This window comes from Typopeltis vanoorti, chromosome 15, assembly GCF_054136105.1.
Source record: "Typopeltis vanoorti isolate ZY-2024b chromosome 15, IOZ_Tvanoo_1.0, whole genome shotgun sequence".
NCBI lineage: Eukaryota > Metazoa > Arthropoda > Arachnida > Uropygi > Thelyphonidae > Typopeltis > Typopeltis vanoorti.
The window spans coordinates 57668115-57692846 of record NC_143563.1 but is presented as its reverse complement, the minus strand read 5'-3'; the positions used below and the strand labels follow the sequence as shown (position 1 = coordinate 57692846).

The following is a 24732-nucleotide window of genomic DNA, read 5'->3' as shown; positions in this document are numbered from 1 at the left end:
TTTGTAGCAGAAGAAATAGTACAAAGTGTAGTTAGGACAGCTATGATTCAATTCAGTACATCATGTCCATGGCACCTTCAGCCTCCAGAAATGCTTAGTATTTTTCATTCTAAACAGTGCTGCTCTTCTAAACTCCTGACACTTTATAAATCCCAAATCCACTGAACCCTTAGAATATTGTTCTCACATCTGGGATGGCACACCAAAACCTTCCTTTATAACCAAGTGGGAGAAGAAAAAAAAAATTTCTCACACTCATTTGTGAGAACGTGTTACTTTATAATTAATTTGCCTTCTCTCTCTCTCTCTCTCTCTCTCTCTCTCTCACTGACTCCCTCCAATTGCTTTATCATAGCTGCTCTGTTTCTGCATTATCTCTTTTCTCTAGGTATTTCCATTGATACTACTCCACTGAACTGGTCACCACAATTTTTCACTTTCTTCTGATAATGTATGAACACAGGCAGCTGCTTGTTAATATCCATATATATCAGTTCCAAACCAACTTCTCATCTTCTTCCTTCATCTTCATTCCATGTACCTCTGTCCTTCCCCATGTCCCCAAACTCTTCATTAACACATCACATTAACAGATTCTTTTCTTCTCTCTTAACCACTTCTCTGCACACAGAACTGTCATGTTATTTGTCTTGAAACCTCTCTTGTGTGGGGTTGATATAAAAATATATTAAAAAAACATTTAGGTTCAGCTGTAAGTAAGTTGTTACATGTGGTGGTATCCATCTCTGCTTGCATTTATTCTGTAAATGTTGTGTAAAGTGGATATATATGTGTTTTTTTCCTGAGGTATATACTTGAGGGGTTTTTTAATTGCATGATGTGGTTATTGTTTTCCTTTTCATGTTTTTGTTAGAGAAGTCGAATTAATACTTAACAGTACACAGGCAGTCTTTTGTGAATTTTCAATTATGATGGAGTAGATGTGGAATTACAGAGCTGGTGATTATGACAAACTTAGGAGATAGCAGAAGCGGTGTTATGGCATAAGAAACTGAAAGAGAAGAATGTTAGTAATGGAAAACAGTCAAGGGACATTTGAGAAAAGTGGTATCAGACTTCTCATATCTTTATGGATCAGGAGGATAAATTGTGTGGGAATTAAATGGATGAGCAGCATTAAGCAGGAGCTGCAAAAAAAGATGTTATGGAGGTAGTATAAAGAGAAAGGTAAGTAGCAAGTTCATGAGCAGTACAAAGCACAAGTAAGAAAGGTGACCAGCATTGTCAACTGTTCTTCTGCTCACAGAAGAAGAAGAATAGTTGAATTACCGAGTGATCATGTTTCAAAGATGTATCATCCAGGTGGGATATTACAGTAACAGATGCACAAATTAATGCAAGTATACAGGCTGATAAGTTATTTGGAGGTGTTTAAGATATTATGAAATCTCCGTTGAGATTTTATAGTTGTTTCTTTGAAGACTCAGCTCTGACACAATCCCAAAGTAGTGGATGGAAAGAGAGCAAAATAGTCCCACAACATAAAGAAGGTTTCAAAACAGAGGTAGTAAATACATGGGGGCGGGGTGAGTTCTGATAAACACCTAGAAAAAAAATTATATTAAAGCAACTAATTTAACCACAAGAAAGAACATACTAGTAGCAGAGTTATGAAGGTAACTTATGTTCTTATATTCTTATATCATCATATGTTCTTTCTTGTGGTTATATCAGTTGCTTTAATATAATTTTGTTCTTGGTGTTTATCAGAACTTTTCAGACCCCCCCCCTCATAAAAAGATTGGTATCTTAGAAGCAGTGGTAAAATTTATTGAGGTCTCTTCAGTGGGAGCCAGGCCCAAGTAGAGATACCAGGCAGAAGCATTAGCAGGTCATCTCTACCTATAGGAGTTGCCAAATGGTGTGCCACCCTTTTTTTAATAAATTACTCTGGATTTAGAGAAAGATGTTGAAAGTTTATTTTTCACTTGGTTAGAGTATAATAAAATTAGTTTAATCCTTTATCCAAGTGTGAGCAAACAAAGTTTGCACCTGAAAGTATCTTCAGGACTGGGTTAAGGTGGTACAACACCAGGGCAACTCGTTGCATAGGTGGAGCAAGCTAACAACACTCCTATCTCAGTATCTCCTATAATGCAAAACACATCTCCTTGAGGATATGTCTAATGTTATGCATTAAGGGAAGGGCCACTACCCAGACTAGTTTCGACCTTTATTGAGGTCTCTTCAGTGGGAGCCAGGCCCATAATTTATTTAAAAAAAGGGTGGCACACCATTTGGCAACTCTTATAGGTAGAGATGACCTGCTAATGCTTCTGCCTGGTATCTCTACTTGGGCCTGGCTCCCACTGAAGAGACCTCAATAAAGGTCAAAACTAGTCTGGGTAGTGGCCCTTCTCTTAATGCATAACATTAGACATATCCGCAAGGAGATGTGTTTTGCATTATAGGAGATACTGAGATAGGAGTGTTGTTAGCTTGCTCCACCTATGCAACGAGTTGCCCTGGTGTTGTACCACCTTAACCCAGTCCTGAAGATACTTTCAGGCACAAACTTTGTTTGCTCACACTTGGATAAAGGATTAAACTAATTTTATTATACTCTAACCAAGTGAAAAATAAACTTTCAAAGAGTAGCATAGTGGAATGGAATTCAAGAGCAGGCAGGCAAAAGTGGTATGCCACAGGACTCTATACTTATGCTGTTGCTATTTAATTTATACTTTAATAATATATAGGGAAGGAACAGATGAAGAATATCCATTTGTTTTCAAATTTATATAAAACTAGAGAAGGCAATAGTTAACAAAGTGATGCAATGTCAATTTAAATAAATTGACAGTTTAGTTAAAATGTTTATCAGTTTAATGTGACAAAGGGTAAAGGTTATGCATATTTCGGGATAAAAAGATTACAAGCTATGTATTACACTGATGGAACTAGACTACAAAACATTTTAAGAGACAGCTAGGGATTTGGGAATGATAATGGATAAGGAATTGAAATTGTGACAAAGGTAAAGGTTATGCATATTTCAGGATGAGAAGATTACAAGCTATGTATTACACTGATGGAACTAGACTACAAAACATTTTAAGGGGTAGCTAGGGATTTGGGAATGATAATGGACAAGGAATTGAAATTCAGAGGGCATATTGAAAAAGTCAGAAAAATAACTTGCAGCCATGCCTTGATTAATATGGCCAGATTTGTTCACCTGAATATAGAGATATTCAGAATGAGTGACAAAGTGATATTCAAAAGTGAAGAGTATTCTACTGGCCATAGAGTGCTTGCTCACTATGAAAAGGCATGAAGGTTATGGATTGCAAGGTTTAGGTGAGAGGCAGAAAACATGAATATAAATCATAGAAACATATAAGTTACTGCAGGGGGTTATCAAAGGGGTAGGTGCAAAGAAGTGTTCCAATACATGATAGAATAGGAGAACAATGAGTTACCCCCCCCCCCTGGAAACTGTAAGAGTTTAGTTAACAGCGGCATCAGAAGTAGATTTTTTACTTTGAGAGTGGTGAATGAGTGGAATCACTGAGAAGAATTCTCAAGTGAATTCAAGAGGTACATGATAGGCGTTGTATGAATAATTATGGTGTGGGCATGCTGCTGTGAGTCCTTAGTCTTGTGGAGATCCAGTACAATAATTATACTAATGCTGTCACTGTTACAAAAAAGGACAATCGTGAAATTCATGCACAAATTATTGTTTGCATGTGCTTGGTTATAATATATTCAGTTTGTTAGTAGTTAATTAGCATCAGTATGTTGGATAGATGAGCTGTGCAGAAAAGATGTTGGCAGTGCATAAAAATTCACAAGGCAGTATCTGACACAAGCAATGTATAACTGCATTAAGTGAGTAAATAGAGTAGGAATGAAATGGATGAATGGTGAAATCAAGCAAGCTATGTTGGGGGAAAAAAGTGTTGTGGAGGAGGTACAAGACAGTTTATGGTGTTCAGATCCATGAACAGTATAAAGTGCAGGCTAGAAAGATGATGAGCATGATAAAGAAAGAAAAGGTGCAGTGTGAGAGGAGACTGGCTGATCAGAGCAAGGTTAGCACTCAAAGAATTTTTCTGCTATTTGGCAAACAAGAGAAAGAATAATTATGGCAGGTTGGTACTATTGGATAGTCATGGGCAGCAGAATAACAGTTGCAAAGGATAGTGGAATTATTGAATGAGCACTTTATCATCATATATCACACAGGTGTAAATGATGTAAATGGTGCAATATATAGAAGGGAGGCAAGTATTAGGAAAATTGAAAATAAAAGAATCAGAGGTATATCAGGTGTTGATTGGCTTAGATGTTAATAAGGCTATGGGAATGGATGACATATCATCATGCATTCTTAAGGAATGTGCACCACAGTTGGCTATGCTCTTAAACTGGTTATTTAATGAAAGTCTTGCAGGGTTCCTAAGAGTGGAAAGAAGGCAAAATAGTACCACTCCACAAGCATGGTTCTAGGACAGAAGTTTCTAATTATAGACCAGTTATAACTGCAGTTGTGTTCAAGGTGTTGGAGAGATTGGTTAGGAATAGAATACAGGATTGGGTTGATGGACATAGCATGCTTTATGATGGTCAGCATGGATTTGTAAAAAGGTAGAACCTGTCTTAGCAATTTACAGGCAAACCCCACTTAAAGCAGTTAATTAATCCATTAATACGCGCTAAGCAAAATCGTTAAGCAAATGCAATAAATAATAATTATAATTCATTCATCTGAAAAAAAAATTACAGTTTAAGCTATATTAGAGGATAAAATCATCAAAGTTATTAAAGATGAATTGCTTAAATTTTTATTTAATGTCTAAACATTTGATTGAACTACTTTTTTTTACAAAAAAATTAAGTAAAGATGTTTGAATCATGCTCAACTTTTTCATCTTGTCATGCAATTTGCGATCGCTTCAAAGCTTCGTTCCATATCAGGATCAGCATCAAACAAAATTTCCTTAGCATACTCAATGTGATTAAAAACTAGCTCAAGTTTTTTTTGCAGTTAGTTTCTTAGTCTTAACATTCTCTTCTTGTTCGCACTCTTTATCTTCTTCTTCACATGCACGCTATTCTTCTAATTGAAGGAGATCATTCTCGCTTAAATGTTCTGAATAGGAATCAAGAAAGTTTCTCACATCTTTATTATCCAGTTCATTAAATCCAATTTCTTTTCCAATTGTGCTGATTTCTTCAATAATCTTGGATTTTGTGCACGATAAATTAACATAGGATTGAGTTTAAAATCGCCTTCTGCATTGCCTCCTAATAAAAGCATGTGATGATCTTTAGATACTTTGTATCCTGGTTGAGATGCTTCAGTTTTAGCTAGGAAAGTTTTTGTTGGCATACGCTTCCCAAAAAAAACCAATTTCGTCGACGTTGAATATTTGCCGATCGTCATAATCATCCTCCTGAATTATCCTTTGCAATTCTTCAGGATACTTGGCCACAGAATCTTTTTAGCACTAGCAGATTCCCCAGTTATTCTTATATTATGCAGTCCAATTCTATTTTTAAAACAATCAAACCATCCTAAACTCACAGTAAAGCTTTCACTTTCCTCTTGAAATTTGGTCTCTTTCAGTGAGTAAAAATATTGAGTTCTTTTGCCTGAATATTCCCTACTAAGAGGTATTCTTTTTTTGGTTCTAATCCATAGTGATAGAAGATGCTCCATATAGATCATTAAGTGGCTTCTATTTGGGGTGATCTGCATGCTTAAAGAAGCAGTAGCAACTTTTCCTTGTTCTTTGTATTCTTTGCTCTTATTTAATATAACTGTAGACTTGTTGTATCCCAGTTCTCGCACAATTATTGTATTATTACTAAATCACTTAAGGAATTGACAACGTAGATAAGAATATAAATTAAATTACAAATTAATAAATATTTCCGATATTTTGGCAACGTCACGTTGCCATCTTCAAAAGGAACTTTACGTTGTCATTTCCTTAAGTGATTTAGTAATGCATAACCAACGTATAAGCCTGTCTACGAGAATCATTCGTAAGAGACATGAAAGTGCCACTTTCATGTCTCTTGATGACTTCCAGCTTTTTCGCTTGCTGCAGATTGGCAACAAAAAAATTAGTATAACGTAAAAAAATCACGCTAACTGATTATCGCACATATCGAATTCGCATAAGTGAGGTTTTCCTGTACTTGCATTTTATGATAGGATAATGGATGTGTTAGATAAAAGAGAATCATATGCCGTGATATTTTTATAATTTACAAAAGAGTTTCATAGATTACTACATGATAACTTGTTGTGCAAGCTGCAGAGAATGGGAATAGATAGTATATTGGATTGGAGATTTGACTCTCTGAAAGATACCAGCAAGTTGTGTATAATGGAGCAGTCACTCAAAAAAAGAGAATAACCAGTGGTGTACCCCAGGGTTCTGTTCTTGGGCAACAGAACCCTGGGGTTGAACAGCTTGGGCCCCTGCTGTTCAACTTGTTCGTAAATGATATATCATGTTGACTGACTGGGAATCTTCAGTTGTTTGCTAATGATGTTAATTCTCTTCAGGAAGATTTGAATAGACTTTTGACTTAGATAAAGGAGTGGGTTTGTAGTTTTAATATTAATAAGTTCAAGGTGTTGCTTTTTGGAGTGCAGAAATATATTGGTGTGTACTATATTGACAGTGCAGGAAGTGGTTGAGATTTGTGAGTGATAGTTGACAGTAGACTGAAGTTTAGAGGGCATATTGCTAATGTTGCAAAGGCTGCACATCATAGTGCTGCTATGATAAGAAGCACTCTAACATGTAGGGATAAGGTGTTGGAAGTTTTTTCCCACTTGGTAAGTGTTATTAGTGTTATTTAATTCTTTATCCAAGTTATTTAAGTTAAGGGATATTATATTATATCCCATATTGTTTCTTAGCCGAATAAGAAACTCAAAGAGTTTCATGCCGAATATAGAAACTATATAAAGTTCGGTGATTCCAAGCATAAGCAAATACCTGGATAGTGCAGCAACTAATCTTTGAAGATAGTGCAAGCTGAGGCAACTCATAGAAAGGGTGGAGCAAGCTCTGATCACTATTCTTGATATTTACCCATAATGTGAACTTAACTCCTAGGAGCCGAATATAGAAACTATATAAAGTTTAGCGATTCCAAGTGTAAGCAAATACCTGAATTGAATTGAATGGCTCTTCATTATAATTAGTAACTTTATCCAAGTGTTTGCTTACACTTGGATAAAGGATTAAACTAAATTTATTATAGTCTAAGCAAGTGGAAAAAAACTTCCAACATCTTTCTTTAAATCCAGAGTAATTGAATAATAAAGTGAGACACCTTTTGGCAACTCGTATAGGTAAATATACTTCTCCATTGCTTCTGCCTTAGTATCACCACCTCTGGGTCTGGCTCCCACTGACGAGACCTCAATAAAGGTCGAAACTGGTCTGAATAGTGGCCCTTCCCTTAATGCATAGCATTATACATGTCTGCAAGGACATGTGCTTTGCATTATGGGCGATACTAAGACAAGGAGTGATGAGAGCTTGGTCCACCTTTTCCAGGAGTTGCCTCAGTCTTGAAGATACTTCAGGCGCAAACTTTGTTTGCTTACACTTGGATAAAGGATTAAACTAAATTTATTATGTAGGGATAAGGAAGTGGTTATGCCACTGTATAAAGTGCTCGTCAGACCACACTTGGACTATTGTGCTCAAATTTGGTCATCTAGTTTTCAGTGATGTGAAAACATTGGAGTGAGTGCAGAGACAAGTGACTAAGACAATATCAGTACTTTGGAATGCTGGCTATGTATATATATATAGAGAGAGAGAGAGAGAGAGAGAGAGAGGGGTTGAAGAAATGTGGATTGCAGAGTTTGGTGGATAAGAGGAAAGAGGTGATATGATAGAGACATTTAAGTTAGTGAGAGGATTTTATCAGATTAATCCAGATGGTATTATAAAAAGAGTAGGAGGTGAGAGGGGAAAGAACCAGAGGCCATCCCTTGGAAGTTATGTGAAGAGTAGATTTTTTAGATGGATAATTGTCAGTGAATGGAATGCATTACTAGAATGGGTTGTTTATGCAAGGAGTGTTAAGGATTTTAATAGATTTTAATATTTGGTATGATAAATATGTTGTCAATTGAATGAACATCCCATAATGAGTCTGCCGACTCCATGGAGGGTGCAATAATAATAATATCTTGTAAAATTATAAAATGCTAGAGCACAGAGATTAAGAAGCATTAATGCATTAAACAAATGGTAGGATACTAACATTTTACTTAAAGCAAGATCAGGGAAAAAGGACCAGTTTATCTTAACATTATAAGATACAACTTGAAATTGGTGTTTAATTTTGTTGATATATATATATATATATCACTCCCACACAAGAGAGGCTACAATGCCTATAGCAAATAAATGCTGTGTGTTTGGGCTGAGGTCAAGAGCAAAGTAATCTGTTTAGATTCTTTTTGAAGAGCTGGTAAATACTCCTTCCATGAAGTATTTCTTTGGAAAATACTAAATGGGGAGATTGCTTCACAGAACTGAGGTGGATTTAATAAAAGATGACTGGAAGTAACAGTTCAGTGAGTCTGCAGTTCAGCTCTAAAAAAGATGTTGAGCAGCTGCATGCTCTTGAAAAAGATGTTGAGCAGCTGCATGCTCTGTAGGTTTTGAAAAACTGGGAGGCATAATGGATACTATTTCTACTGAACAGTGACTGCAGAAATATCTGTAGAAGAGGCACATTGCAGAAACAGTCCATGTTTCTGCATACTGCACCTGAAGAGAGTATATGAGAGATGGGTCAGCAATCAACTGAACTGCTGTCTTCTGGACTGCATCAAAAATTTCTTAAAGAAGTCTTAGGTGCATTACTCCAAATATGAAAACAGTGTTCCATGGTTGGGTGTATTTAAGATTTGTACAGGTAAGCATCTGGCAGATGGCATACTTTCATGCCATTCTTGGCATGAAAGTATGTCATTCTTCTGCAAATATAGAAGTATCTTCAGCCAGGAGAGACTAGGAGTAAGAGTCAGTCCAAGAAGAGCGATCTGGTCTTGACTGTTGATCATTATCAAACATAAGTGGAGAACAACAGCTATCAATTTCACTTGATTCACAAGAAGCTTATTAATTCGTATGAATTGTATTTACTTTTAACTTATTTTTGTCAGTAATTTCTTTTATATATTTATTTTTAGTGGTATCATCTTTATGGTTTCAGATTTCATCAAAATAAAATAATTGCAATTTTAGGTCCGAGAAGCAGCTCAAGCCTTATTACTTGCTGAACTGAGAAGAATTGGTCCAAAAGGACGAAAGTCAGTTGTGGATGATTGGGCACCATTTTTGCCAAATTATGGAGAACCTTATCCAGGACATCCATGGTCCTCTTCTATTCACCATTCTTCTGCAAATATGTTATCCATAACTACTATATCTACTACTACTGTTATGACTGCTACTACTACTACTACTGCTCCTAGTACCATTGCCCCTTCATCAGCATCACTAGTATCTAATAGTTCTGTACCTGTTGTCATGTCAGTTCCAAATAACCAAGTAATGGCAATGGGATCATTAGCAGAAGGGCAACAGCAGCCTAAATCTGATGGTCATTCATCAGACGATGAAGAGGAGGATGAAATAGACCATGGATTCGAAGGTTAGTCATTTTTATCATTTATTCCAGGATAAATTATCTCACTGGGTACAAATTTACAAAGGTGCATCTTTGTACTACTTAACACGAAGCATTTTTGTCAAATCAAATATTATTATCTCAAGACCCCATGGAGTCAAAGACTCATCTAGGAGGTCCTTTTGTCATACACACACAGCTCATCATACTGCGCCTTAAACACAGTCAAATGCTCTGCAGACACCACACTCTCAGGCAAAGCATTCCAATCATTCACAACTCTGCATGCAAAAAACCTACTTCTCACTCCTCTGTTCACATCCTCCTTATGCTGGTTCTCCCCTGATCTCCCACTGTTTTCTGTAAAATCTCTCCAACATTGATACTATAACAATCTATAACAACTCCCTGGCACATTTCCTTAAAATACGTGGTGATATATTATCAAGTCCCACAACCTTATTGATATCAGGTTTGCTCAATTTCTCATATACCTCTTGCTCACTTACAATCAGTCTCTCCTCCTCATGATCAACTTTTCTCAAACTCTGCATGATGTTGCAAGTTCACAAGAATGAGACATTTATGAACTGCTCATTAGGTACCTTCACTATATCTTCTACAGCAGTTGTCCTTATACCATTTTCTCCAATTAATGTCATCCTTCTATAGTCATTTTTTTTTGCTGGCTACATATCGAAAGAACTCCCTAGGATTCTTTTTGGCTTCATTAGCTAACTGCTGCTCATACTTCACTTTTGGTATCCTTACCAACCAAGCCACCCTCCTTGCCTGATCTGTGTAATCCTCATGGAATTGGTTATTACCACTTCTCTTGTGCTACCTCCATAATGCCTTTTTTCTCTGTATTGCATGCTTAATCTCTTCATTCATCCATTTCACACCTACCTTATTTAACCTTTTGACCCTTGGAATACATTTAGACATCACTTCTACAAGATAGTTCTTGAATATCTCCCAAGCTGCATCGATCTCTTTTCCAGCTAACTCTTCTTCCATGCTTCACTTGCAAGTTGTCTCCTGAGCTCCTCATAATCACCAGCTTTGTAGTTCTGCATATATCCTTTTCTCACAGAGGTCTCTTTCCTCATATTGCTTAACTGCCCTTGCAAAATTGAAACTTTTTTTTCGACATTCCTGTTTTCAGAATGTTAAATATATTTTTGCTTTTAGTAAAAAAAAATGTTAGAATGTGCATAGAAATTAAGTTGATTGATAGATGAGCTTAGTTATACATTGGTAATAGTCACTTCATTGTTTTGCATTTGTTAAGTGACTGTATGCCTGCTTACTTTAAGCAGGCCTACAATTACTACTTCCTTACTGTTCAGCTAAAGTGGCATCTAAAATTTCCTGCTATCCACAAAACCTATGAGCACATAAGTATTATCTAATCTTCATCCATATATCATCATAATTTTCTGATATATATATCCTCAAGAGGTGTAGACAATGTAGACATTCTAACTCTATCAGAATATCATTGCCATCATCAACAGTTTGTTTCCAAATAAATCCATTATTGGTCAGATCTCCATATATATATATATCCACAATAGATTGTAGTCTTTCCACAGGTCTGTTTTTTCGTCAAACTCCTATGTCACTAAATATTTAATCATCCATTCTATTTAAGTGAGCTACATTATAGAACTAAATACCACCTTAATTTAGTTCTGCTTACACAATCTTGAATGCTAATGTTTCTTTCTTTTTATTATCTTTTTACTGTGGTTCTGCCATTTATGTCATATGTTTGTCTCTTCCTCCCAAGTTTTTTCTGAACTCCTCATTCCTTATTAGTCCTTTTATTTAAATTCTTTTATATAAACGTTCACCTAAATAACTGAAATGTTTTACTTAGTTGTTCAATTAAGTAAGACTTGAAGACTTGTAGTGAATTTCTATAAGAGTATATCATCTACATAAGATATAAATTGAGTTTAATATTTCAGATTTTGATATCAAGCAGAATTAACAGACCTCCAGGAAGTCAAGGACCTCACGGGATGCTACACATCACCCACACTAGTTGTCATATCTTCTCTTAAAGTCGTTTGCACTAGATGCACTCATTACTTCAATAGGAAAACTGTTCCACTCGTTCATGGTTCTGTGGTATAAAAATCTAGCTCTTGCCTCTTTCTGCTGCACACAAACTTAACTCCAATGGATGTCCCCTTATCCTCTCCTGACCTTCCATATAACAAAAAATTTCATTAATTGATAACATATGACACCCTTTCAGAAGTTATAGACCTCTATCACATTATCATTCCTCTTTTTCATGTTTAACATTGTCTATAGTATGTATACCTTGTAGATTATGAGGAAACAGTCAGTCCTTGTAATCTACATTCTTAACTTTGATCAAGTCTTGGTCATGAGACATGACCAAAAATTTACACAAGTAGTGTGTTTACCTGTCTTTTTATGATATTTTTACAATAATTTCTTCCACTTATATTTCTGTTGTTATTTTATTAAAATGTAATCATGCCATTTTTCAGATCTCACTTTGCTCTCCTCTTACTTTTAACCCAGATCTCCAGGCAAAATCAGATTTTTTTTTTTTTTTTTTCTTGGACTGACTTCTAGTTTTCCTTTAGCACAAATTTTCAGCTTCCAATGAACTTGGTGTTCTTTTCTGCTGAAGACATTTCTAACCTATACAGCTGCTAGCAGTATATCAATTCCAAATCTGTCTGGCCTTAGAATAATGTTTCCACATTTTGGAAACATTATTCTAAGCCAAATATTCCCATAAAAATTCTTGATTCTATCCAGAAGAGGATAATCTGGTTAATAGATGACTCTTCTCTCATCTACTCACTATAATCACTTTTTGTTTTGTAAATATTCTGTTTGTGCCTTGTGTAGACATATTTTTGTGTGGACATTGTTCCATGAGGTAGCCACTGTCATTTTTTCACTTTTTTTGTAGAAGGAGCCGATGCTGATCAGTTTACTTTCTAGCTTCAAACCTACCAAGCTAAATACTCATCTTCTGCCATCCTGTCTGCCTCTTTCTTTGGGACAACCTTCCTCACTCTAGTTTCCCTAAAGATTCTAACTTCCAACTGTTTGCAAAACATATCCACAAGTTCCTTCTTTCTCCTTAACCCCTTTCCTACTGATTTTGCAGCTTTTCGTGTGTCTGTGTATACAAGCCAATATTAAAACATTAATATTAAATAAATTATTTATAAGATTCCTGTCTAGCTAGATTGTGGTCCATAATTTTTAGCCTCAAATTAACAATGTTCTATACTTAGCAGTTTTTGATGTTTCATCATTTTAATTATATACTTAGGGAGGGTGCTGGCATTGTCCTTAGTATCAGATGCCATACACATGTTGCTCAGCTAAGTCATTTTTTTTTAGTAGATATTAGTGATATTGTTATATATAATTGGTGGTATTTTGTTTATTTTATTTTAGACTGTGGTACAGTGTTAAGTGGTGTTGCTTAGTCAACTATTATTATGCAATATACTTACAGAAACATTTTTCATTATGACACTGATATGTACAAGAAAAAAAGGCCAAGACATCAATGTTGACCAATATCAGCGTGTGGGATTTAGTGCAATATAGCATGTGTCTAATGTATTCATTGCCAAGAATGAATGGTTTGTGGTATGAGAGCAAGAATGGGGAAAATATTTGTCAGAAATGTTTTGCAAGTGAGTATAAGAAATGAGAGTGGTTTCAGGAACTAAAGAATGAAGTGACTGATATTTTGGATATAAGGCAGGATGGTCAGAGTGTTGTGGAGAATGTAGCAGAAGCAGTGAATGATAGTGCACAAAATATGAATGTGAGTTTGTAGGAAGTGGTTGAAGATAATGTAAATGATGGGATGCCAGTGCGGAAAGAAACCACAAACTTACGCTGACTCCTTTGCAGGACAAAAAGTGAGTTCAAGTGACTGGAGAAATGATTGGTGTGTGTGTGTGTGGTACAGAGAATGAAAGAAACATTGAATGGGAAAAGCATAAAAGTGCAAGAAACTGGGAGAAAAGAGATAGTATTATATGGGAATTCGATGATAAGAGGTATGCTTAATGAGAAAGTGATGAAAACATGTTTTCCAAGTGCAAAGATAAAGGATGTTAGTGAAGCTGTAAGTTGGCAGAAGAAAGAAGTGAACGAATTAACTGTTTTGGCAGGTATAAATGATTTGAAAGGCGAGAAATATGCAATGAGAGAAGATATGAAAGAGTTGTTAGAAGTAGCAAATATGAAAGTAAAGCTTGTGAGTCTGCTGCCTCGGTATAATAGGATGGAATTGAGAAGAGGAGCCATGATTGTCAATGAGAATATTGTGCAGGAGGAATGGTATGTAGTTTATAGATGTGTGGAGTGAATTTGATAGATGTAAGGACCTGTATATGACTTATGGGGTGCACTTAAATGGTTTTGGAGTTAGGTGCTTGGAGAAAGTGTTGTTCAGTGAGAGTTTCGAAGTGCAAAACCAAGGAAACCAGAGATATTGGGGGGGGGGGGGCAATCAAGCATGTATCTAGCAACCCCTGGGATAGATAAGTATGAGTACAGGAATCATTATGAATAGCTGGGTGCAGTTTCCCAGGTTTTGAATCAGAATGGGGAGGTAATGACATTATGTTAGGGTAACTGTGGGCCCAATGGAATGGGTTGAAATGCATGTACACAAATGGCTGAAGCATCAGTAATAAAGGAGAGGAGCTTTTGTCAGCTCATCTTGGCCAAAAAAGTATTTCCATCAGCAAGACCTGGTTGAGTGAAAATGATATAGTTACAGGGACAGAATGTACTGCATATTGTATTTTTAGAGAAGATAGAAGAAATAGGACAGAAGGGGAGGATATTATTAATGATAGCTGAACAACTTCAACCAACCAAAATAGAAGTTAAGGAAGATTGAACAGTTTCCATCAGATCTACATTTGAGGTGTCTGGTGTGAGATAACAGCCAATAGGACAAAATATATTGTTGGTTGCTGCTATAGGGTCCAGAAGAAATGTGAATGACATGCATTAGCAGAGTAGCATAACGAGTGCAGGCCAAGCAATTATCATGGGAAACTTCAACTATGGTGATATAGATTGGAAGGAAGAAAGGGCACATGGCAAAATAGAAATGGAATTTATACATTTGCTGAAAGATAATTGCCTGAAGCAGCACATGATGAAAGGAATGAAGGGTTTGAGAGTGTTAGATCTTCTGATGTTAGTACCAGATCTATCTATAACTGCAGTAGCAACTCTACCTTTGATCAGGAAAAGTGACCATGCAGTCTTGTCCTGGGAAGTTGCTCAACATGTGAAAATTTCCTTCAAGAAAGAGTTTATGTAGAACTACAATGCTGGTGATTATGACAAACTTAGAAAGCAACTTAGTAAGAAACAATATGGATTGAATGTCATTAGTGCATGGGAAGGGATCAAGGATTGTTTGAGTGGGGCAATATCAGAGTGCATACCTAGGGTCAGGAGGATAAACCGAATAGGGATTAAGTAGATTACTAACAATATAATTCAAGAGCTGGAAAAAAAAAAAAAGAAAGTATTGTGGAAGGAATATAAACAACAAAGTGATCAGCATGCCCATGAGCAGTATAAAGTATAAGCAAGTACCGTAAGGAAAGCTAAATCAGATTTTGAGAGAAAATTAGCTAAGAAGACCAAAATAAATCCAAAGGATTTTTTTTTTTTTTTTTTTTTTGCTACATAGCAAGTAAGAGAAAGAATGATTATGGAAAGATAACTTTACTGAGTGCTGATGGTAGGCAAGTGACAGAAATAGTTCCATTAGTAAGTGATCGCTTTGCAAGGGTATATCATCCAAGTGATGACTTTACAGTTACTAAGGTGATGACAGAGACTGATGTGAGCATTGAGATAGATGAACTTGAGGTACTCAGTATATTGAAAGGTATCAATGTGAATACAGCAGTGGTCTTGGACATTATGTCAGCTCATGTGCTATGAGACTGTCCAAGTGAACTGGCAGTGCCTCTGACGAAGTTATTTAATCCTTTGATCGTTACAAACATGCTGAGCATGTTCGTTGGTATCATTTCTTTAGTGTTGTTAACGCTCTAAGCACCATATCCATAATTTGTTGGTAGTGTTATTAATGTCTCTAAGCATATTTCCATAAACATTTTTTGTTTTATAATCATTATAACCACACTAGACACATTTATGATTTACTTTTCTTACTTACACATAGATAGTTAGTTCCCTTTGAGAAAAAGAAATTTGTGTACTTTACTAGAGACAAAAGTATGTTGAAGGATGCATGTGCTGTAAAAAAAAATGGCTTCGTCATCAGGTTTGCAGAAGTACATGACGTCTGCCACGTTATTTGCAAGAGATTCTGAGAGCGAATCAGATGAAGAATATGTTAAAGAATTCCTTTTAAATGTAAGTGATGACAGTGATGCTGATGTCTCATTGGAGAGTTCTGATAGTGATGAAGATGGTTGTAGTTTATCTCAAGCTAGGAGATGGTGCCTTATACTGGCTGGATTGGTATATTTACATCGTTCTCTCTTTTCTTTTATGGGAATGCCTGGTATTTCTCAAGATATCATCATAAGTAATTGCTCATTGGAACTGTTTGAGTTATATTTTGATGAAGATATAATGAACATGTTATTTGAGGAAACAAACAACAAAGCTATGCAGTTCATAGCTGCTACAATGCTCAAAAGTTTTTCTCATTGTTTTCTTTGGAAAGACACAGACAGCAGTGAACTGAAGGTGTTTTTAGCATTATTAATAGTTCAGAAATCAGAAGCAAAATGGTATTGGTCTAAAAAAAAAAAAAAGCATGATCGAGACACTATTTTTTTTTCTTTTCAGAAGTGATGTCTGAATGTAGGTATTCTTTGGTAATGAAATTTTTACACTTTTTTTTAAAAGGATTCTAGTTATCAAAATCCAAAACTAAAAAAAAAAAAAAAAAAACTTTTTTTGTTCCTCTCAGAAAGAAGTTCCAGGAAGTTTATACACCAGAACAAGATATTTGTGTTGATGAAAGCCTTATTTTATACAAGGCTGACTTTGTTGGAAACAGCACATGCTGCTGAAATACTCTCATTTCAGTTTGACATGCTTTGAACACTTCGTGAATCATCTAGTGGCTATGTATATGAACTGATAATTTATACAGATAAAGGCATTCAGGTATGAAGGTTTACTACCTAGTGCTACTTTTGTTACACAAATTGTTATCTTAGCATCTTCACTGCTGAATAAGGGGAGGGGTACTGCATTACCTTAGATAATTATTTCAACAGTCTCGAGCTCGCAGACTACTTAATTACCAAGAAAACTGATGTTTATGCAACTGCTAAAATGACCTGAAAAGAAATGCCTTGAAGACATTGAAGAAAGGAGAAACTTTTGTCTTTCGTGGATTGGAAGATTGTTACCTTGAAATGGAAAGACAAGAAAGATGTCACTACGCTGAGCACCATCCATGGGAACGAATTGGAGGATGTAGAGACAGGGAAAGAAACAGTGAAAAAACCAGCTGTGGTATTACAGTACAAAAAACGCCATGGGAGGCGTTATCATTTAGGCCAAATGCTTTCATATTATCCTGCTACCTGTAACAAATAGAAATACTATGTAAAAATATTCAGACACCTTTTACACATCTCTATGTACAATGCTTTTGTACTACACACAAAGTTAGGTGGTAAACTTGATCACATAGTTTTCAGGCTAGATCTCATAGAGAAGATCATTGAAACCTACCACATCCCTAGGGCTAACAAGAGAGGTAGAAGACCAGCTAAAGGAGAGAACCCAATCAGACTGACAGGAAGACACTTTCCAGAATATAATACCCCCTACTTATGGGTGAGTCATCATGCTTCAAGAGCTACCATACTATTCAAAACATTTTTAAAAATGTCATTATATGTAGGTTATTATTGCATTGTTGCATGTATAAAAATCATTTATTAGCTAAATATTATTTTTTAGTAAATCATTGACAGTTTTTGTATAAAAATTGTATATAAATACTTTTTATACCCAGTTAATCATTGAAATTGAAACAAAAAAAACCAAACCTTGGAATAAAGTACCTGAAACTGGAACCTAATGTCAAAGGGTTAATCGGAATCTCATCTCTGGCAAGGTTCCGAGGGAGTGGAAAGAGCGTAAGATAGTTCCGTTACATAAAGGCGGCTCCAAGACATAAGTAGCAAATTACAGACCAATTAGTATCTCTGGAGTGGTGGTGGTGGTGGTGGTGGTTAAAGTATTGAAAAAGTTGGTTAAAAGTAAAATTCTGGAATGGGTGGATAGGAATATGATACTTTATAGGGGACAGCATGGCTTTATAAAAAGTAGGTCCTGCCTCAGTAATTTATTCATATTTTATAATAAAGTGACAGCAGAATTGGATAAAGGAAATGACTACAGCATGTACTGCTGGACTTTACAAAGGCATTTAACAGAATATCGCAAGGAAAACTATTACATAAGTTGGAACAAATGGGAATGGATATGAGGCTGGTGGCATGGATGGGAGCGGCTGACGGACATTAAAGAGTAGTGATCCTAGTACATAGCCCTACTCCACAGGGCTCTGTACTAGGGCTACTACTCTTTAATTTGTACATTAATGATATATTAGAAGATTTTAAACGGGACATTCAATTGTTTGCCAATGATATTATTTATTATTATTATTATTATTACTTGACACCTCCAAGGAGTCGAGAGAATCTACTCTACAAACTCTCTGTCTCCACCACTTAATCCACCAACTACAGCTAACTGCATCATCTACAGCAATGCCATCTACTGTCCACCACCACTAGTATTTTTACAGACAATCACAAACATCCATACCCATGGCAGGATTCAAACTCGCAGTCTTTTGACTGGAGAACAGATATGCTAATCACTCAGCTAGCCAGGCTGGCAACACTAGAGACGGCAATAGTTGATAAAGGTGATGTTAAAGATCTTAAAAGATGATTCAAAAATATTAACAGTGTGGGCAAAGGACAATAGTTGTCAGTTCAATGTTGTGAAATGTATGATAATGCACTTTGGGATGAAAATATTACACACTTTGTATCATATTAATGGTACTAGTTTACAGGAAATTAATGTGTGGAGTGATGGTGGATAGAGATTTGAAATTCAGAGGACATATTGCAAGAGTTGGCAAAATTACCCAAAGAATTACTTGAATGCTGAAGAACACATTACATGTAAAGATAGAGAGGTTATTAATCCTATTTATAACACTATGATTCAGCCATGTTGACTACTGTGCACAGATTTGGTTACTTGCATTACTTATCTCTGATAAGATTCAAAGATAAGTGACCAAGCTAGTGATAGGTCTGTGAAATGTTCCTTAGGGGGATAGATTGTGTGTGGTGGGGGTTGCAGAGTTTAACTGATAGGTGGAGGAGAAGGAATGTTACTAAAGTGACACTATAAGATTGACAGAAGAAATTTTTCAATACATGGGGAGTACGGGGGGAAAAACAATGGGTCACAGTTGGTAACTATCTAAGAGTGTGGTCAGTAAGGTGTGACAAGGTTCTTTTCTTGGAGAGTGGTGAATGAGTGGAATGGATTGCCAGAGGTGGTTGTGAGTGCCTCAACAGTCAATAGTTTTAAGGAGATGTATGATAGGTATTGTGTTAATGGATAGAGTGGGTCTCTCATGATGAGTCTTTTGACTCCTTTGAGTGCCCACATAAATATAAATAATATTACTGTATATTGCACTAAAATTGTTTAAAAAATTGATTAAACTGTGATTGTTTTTCAATTTTGATTTTATTATAGAAACAGTAAGCAGAAAACCTTCTAGTGCTATTGAAGGAAGGAGAAAACAAGCAACTGCAGTTGTTCTCTTAGGTGTTATTGGTGCAGAATATGGACATGAAATTGAACAAAGTAAGCGTAAATCTTCTGAAGACCAGAGAAGAAAAAGTGTTGTGGAAGGTTTTGGATTATCAAATTATTCTCTAGCGAGACACACAAGTAAGCTTATTAGCAACAAATGAATTATCGAAAAAATATATTTTTTGCAAATAATGTTAGTAACCATGCAATGTAAAGTTGTTTAAGCCGTCAAGAAACAATGAGAAATTTAAGTTCCACATTATCTAGATCGATAATATTTATTTAATATTTCTATTTTACGATTTTATCTAGTTTACTATTTTTAGTAATGGGCAGGTGATGTGCGATATACAACCTCTCCCTGTCAAGTCAATCTCACTTTCCTGTGGAGTAGCCTATTTCCACAAAGGTTCTGGCAAAGCCAGCGAGTATTCCTGCTACCCAAAAGATATCTTTCCATTTGGTGAATATGCTACCTAGACCCACTGGGTGGTAGATAACCTTCATCTCCTGATGAAATGCCACCACACAGCTTATTGGAGGCCTGAAAAGTTGTTTGGTCTCCAGAGCAGAGATTCTGGGTTCTTTCCCCTTTCTCCATGTGGTATGAGTGATACCCTTTGGGGGAATGTCAGACATACTCTAAAAAGGAGACCTAAAATCTCCTTTATTTAAAGGGTACATCAGTTAAAATGGTAGTACTGCAGACTGGCTACCAGATAGTTCACATGCCCGAACCTGTCAACTTACACATAATCCTGCCACTACAACTCTGCCAGGTCATGCCTGAAGAGGGAGTTTGAGTAGTTTTGTGTGAGAGGCACTGCCGAGACCACATTATTTCAAGGAGACTGGTCTCTTTCTATAAAAATGTCATATCCAAGAGTGTGTCTCCACTCCATCCTTCCATCTAACCATGAATGAACTTATGACAAACCTTACAAATGAAAATGATGGTGACATTGTACAAAAATGAATCTTCCTCATAAACCAATTCCAGTAAAAAGGCACAATATACAAATCATGCTAGAATCTTGCAGTCATCCAGATAAGATATCGTAATCATGAAAGAAACCAGATTGCAACTACATCCATTAATTACCTTCATTGCTCAAATTACACACTTCACAATTCCTTTCTCCACAAGGGTGGCACCTGTGCCTTTGTGAGATCTGACATTGCTTGCCAAAGAATGGTTAATTTGGAATCTGCTGCTTTTGTCCTTCTCTGGCCCAAGGTTTCCTTGCCCCATTTAGTAACACTCATTGGCTGCATTTACCAGTCTTCAAACTCTGATAACCACTCAGGTCTCTTCATGTTCCTTTCTAATCTATAATCCATCTATCCAAATAGTAAAGTCATCTTCCTAGTTCACCAAGGCTTCCCTTTTCCAACACCATCAACAAAGATGGACAAGAGGTAGAAATCTCTGCCATAAGCAATGACCTAACACAAATTGTACATCTACTGTACGTGCACAAATTCCTGATAACCCTCTTCACTCTGTGAATACTCTAGATCTCTTTTTAACCAGTTCTCTTTCGAGATACATCATAGAGGACTCCTCTACTCTTGGCAACTCAGACTACAATCTTGTGCATCTTCTCTCTCACAGATTACTCTTCTTCATTTGGTATTACAAAGGTACTAAATGATACCTTCACAATTTCTACTCTTCCTTTCCTTTTACCTGACTATTTCTTCCACTCATCTGACCCTAACACCTGCTCTGAACGAATCACAGAAATTATCCTCACTGGCATGAAGGCTTCATCTGTCATTCTACCCAAAATCTTCATTTGCTTTCCAATCCCTTGTCCTACAGTAAGTGTATCAAGCAGTCAAATAAAAGAATTCAGCTTACTACAGGAGGCTGGCATCAAGATCCACAGCTTCACACTCTGCATATACTAAATCACTCAACATTTACAAAACAGTCATCAGCAGATCTAAATCTGCTTTCATAAAGGCCAATGGCAGAAAAATTAGAGAACTGTGGTGCTTGCAGCTAAGAGCCTTAAGGGGTTGTGAAGCTTAAGAAGGGACCAAAAGGCATGGCTGAAAGCACCACAGTTCTCCATTTTTTTCTATCCTTAGCCAACTCCTTCCAGTTTCACAGGTTCAGCTCTTCATGTCCATTTCGATGTTATCCATCCATCTTCTGAAAGGTCTTCCTCTAGGATGTCTTCCATTTGGGTAATGTAAAAAGGGTCTCCTCACTAGCCTGTTATCCTCCATTCTTTCCAGGTGTCCTAACCATCTGATGCGATTAGCTCTGATTTTGTTTATTATTAGTGGCTTCTTATAAAGTTCATGGAGTTCTTTATTTGGTTCACCTTTTCTATTCATCTGTTACAGAGTTTAATTGAGCCAAATATTTTTCTTAAGATTTTGTTTTTGAAGCATTGTAATTGATCATCAGCTTTTGTTATATTCCATGTCTCTGTACCATATAATACAACTGGTCTAATTAGCATTTTGTAAATATTTATTTTAGATTCATACAGATTTCTAGATGAGAGGAGGTGCTGAGGTGAAAAATATGATTTATTACCTGCTTGGATTCTCATCTTGATTTCTGTTTGGATCTTATTATCTTTAATTATTATAGAGCCTAGATATTTAAATTATATTGAGTTTTTCAATATCATGTGCAAATTGAATAGTTGATGGCTTATTGAGATCATTATCTCTAGATACTTTTAAATATTCTGTTTTATTTTGGTTAATATTAAGACCTATTTTTTTGGAAGAGGTTTTAAGGTTTATAAAAGTTTCAGATATATCATCGGCACTTTCTCCTATGATATCAATATCGTCTGCATACTCCAAGAATGATGCAGAGCATGATACAGTACTTTTAGTTGTTTCTCGTATTACTTTTTCCAAAGCTATGTTGAATAATGTAGGTGATATCACGTCTCCTTGTTTTAAACCTGTGGAGATGTTGAATGGCTCCGACAATAGGTTGTTATTGAGGACTCTACATTGATTTTTCCTGTATACACACATTTTAACCAGTCTGATTAATTTTTCTGGTATTCCAAATTCCTTTAAGATTTTCCATAGACTTTCTCGATGTATGCTATTGTATGCTTTTTGTAAGTCAATAAAGAGATTACGACATTCTTTAATTTCTTTTGTATTCCTAATTTTTCTCTAGAATTTGTCTCAAGGTAATAAGGTGATCAATGGTAGATCGACTTCTTCTGAATCCTGCCTGATATTCTCCAAGAATCTCTGCATATGGAATGAATGAATTCTTTTTATAATAATATCAGCCAGGATTTTATTTTGCAACTAGTATTTAAAAGTGAGAAGTCTCTGTAGTTTCATGTTTTCTTTTATCGCTTTTTTTGTGGATGGGGATTATTATTGATTCTTTCCAGTCTTCTGGCAGTTTTCCATTTTTCCATATGAATTTAATTAGTGTGAACAGTTTGTTAGTTAATTCTTTCCTTCATATTTAATTTGTTCAGATGTGATTTTAGCAAATCCTGCAGCTTTATTATCTTTAAAAGTTTTAATGCTTGTTTCTATTTCACTAAATGATGGCTTTTTGACTTCAGGTTCACAAGTAGAATAAATTCTTGGTGGGAATGTTACTTTGGGATTTTGGCAGTTTAGCAGCTATTTGAAGTATTTCCTCCATCTTTCAGCCATCTGTTTGTCATTTCCAATAATTTGTCCTTTATTATCATTAATTATTGCAGTTCTTGATTGTCTGTCTTTAGTTTATTTATACCTTGAAAAAAGTTCCTTGCATTTTTGTATGTTACTTTACTCAAAGATAAAGCTGACCTCTTAGCTTCACTCTTTTTCTTGAACCCCTACATAGATGACCAATGATTTTTTTTTCAGCACCTAATTTTTGTTCTTTATGCTTTCACCAATCCCTTACTTCAATTCAACACCCACATTGTTCTAGATGCAAAATACTCTGGAGGTAGGATTAGCTACATTATTATTACAAAATTAAGTTTGTGTAAAGCAAATTACTTTTCCATTACATACTGTTGGGCCTAATATATTACTGGAAAATAGATTGAGCACCTATCAGGCTTATTGCATTTAGTACGTTCTTAAATTGAATTTAAATTTATGCAAAATAGTTTCAATTAATGTGTTTCAGTTTTTGATGTTAAATGTTTCAGTTAAGAAATACTTTAAAATTGTTCAGGTTTTTTCATTATAAATTAAATTAAAGATACCAAGAAATTATATTCTTATTTAATCTTTATCCAAGTGTAAGCAAACAAAGTTTGTTCCTGAAGTTTCTTCACAACTGGGAAGCCCTCCAGATTCTTGGTAACTGATTTGGTCCTGTGCACTAACAAATGACTAGTCTGTGGAACTGTTTTACTACTGTACCCTTTGAATTAGAGGAAGGTCTTGGTCCCCATACAGTGTAATTGTCATGTTATTGAGGGTATCACTCTCACTGCATTTGGGAGGGGGGGGTGAAAGGAGGTGAAGAACAATTTCTTGTGCATCTGCCATCTTCATATCAACCACATTCAGGAGAATTATAGAAGGTGATCATAACTAAAGTATCCCAGTGTAAAGTCTTGTGGAGCACCATGTAGTGATCCAAGTGCTGCAAAACTTTGCAGGAATACATTGTGTGTCATGTGAAAGCGATATCTAAGAAAAAGTAGTTACAAAATTCATCACAAGGGGCGCTGTATGCTGTACCAAATGTAGATGTAGTAATTTTTCTCTGTGTGTATAAGAAGGAAAAAAGTGACACAATCATAACATTTTTATTCACTTCCATTATGCATTTACGGGTTGTACCACTCAATGTGCTGTCCTTTCTGGTATGCCACAAACTGCATCCTTTGCACATTGTGTTCAGTGACAGAACATAGCTGATTGGAGCTGATGTTATGCACATGCTGTGTTATGCTGTCTTACAGGACTACCAAGTTATCAGGATGATCCCAATAAACCCTGTCTTTGAGAAATCCTTAAAGCCAGTAGTCACAGGTGGGGGGGGGGGAGATCAGATCGGAACATTTTATGGAAATCAGAGTGGTCAGCCACTCTGATCACTCTGACTTCCGTAAAATGTTCTCAAAGAACCTTCTGTATAGATTGACCGTGTGTGGAGGAGCTCTGTCCTGCATTAAAATGGTGAATCCATGCTCAGGTGCTACTGTGGCTGCAGCACAACAAAATTGC

At 36.0% G+C, this 24732-nt stretch overlaps 1 protein-coding gene across 8 annotated transcripts in view; it reads left to right on the top strand.

Moving 5' to 3' along the window:
* Positions 1–24732, top strand: part of Rbcn-3B (WD repeat-containing protein Rbcn-3B) — a 717321-nt gene that overhangs the window by 597790 nt on the left and 94799 nt on the right. For all 8 annotated transcript variants that reach the window (XM_090405900.1, XM_090405903.1, XM_090405904.1 and 5 more), the window contains 2 exons: positions 9264–9672; positions 19489–19686. In XM_090405900.1, coding sequence (XP_090262026.1) covers positions 9264–9672; positions 19489–19686 — 607 coding nt within the window. The remainder of the gene's footprint in view (positions 1–9263; positions 9673–19488; positions 19687–24732) is intronic.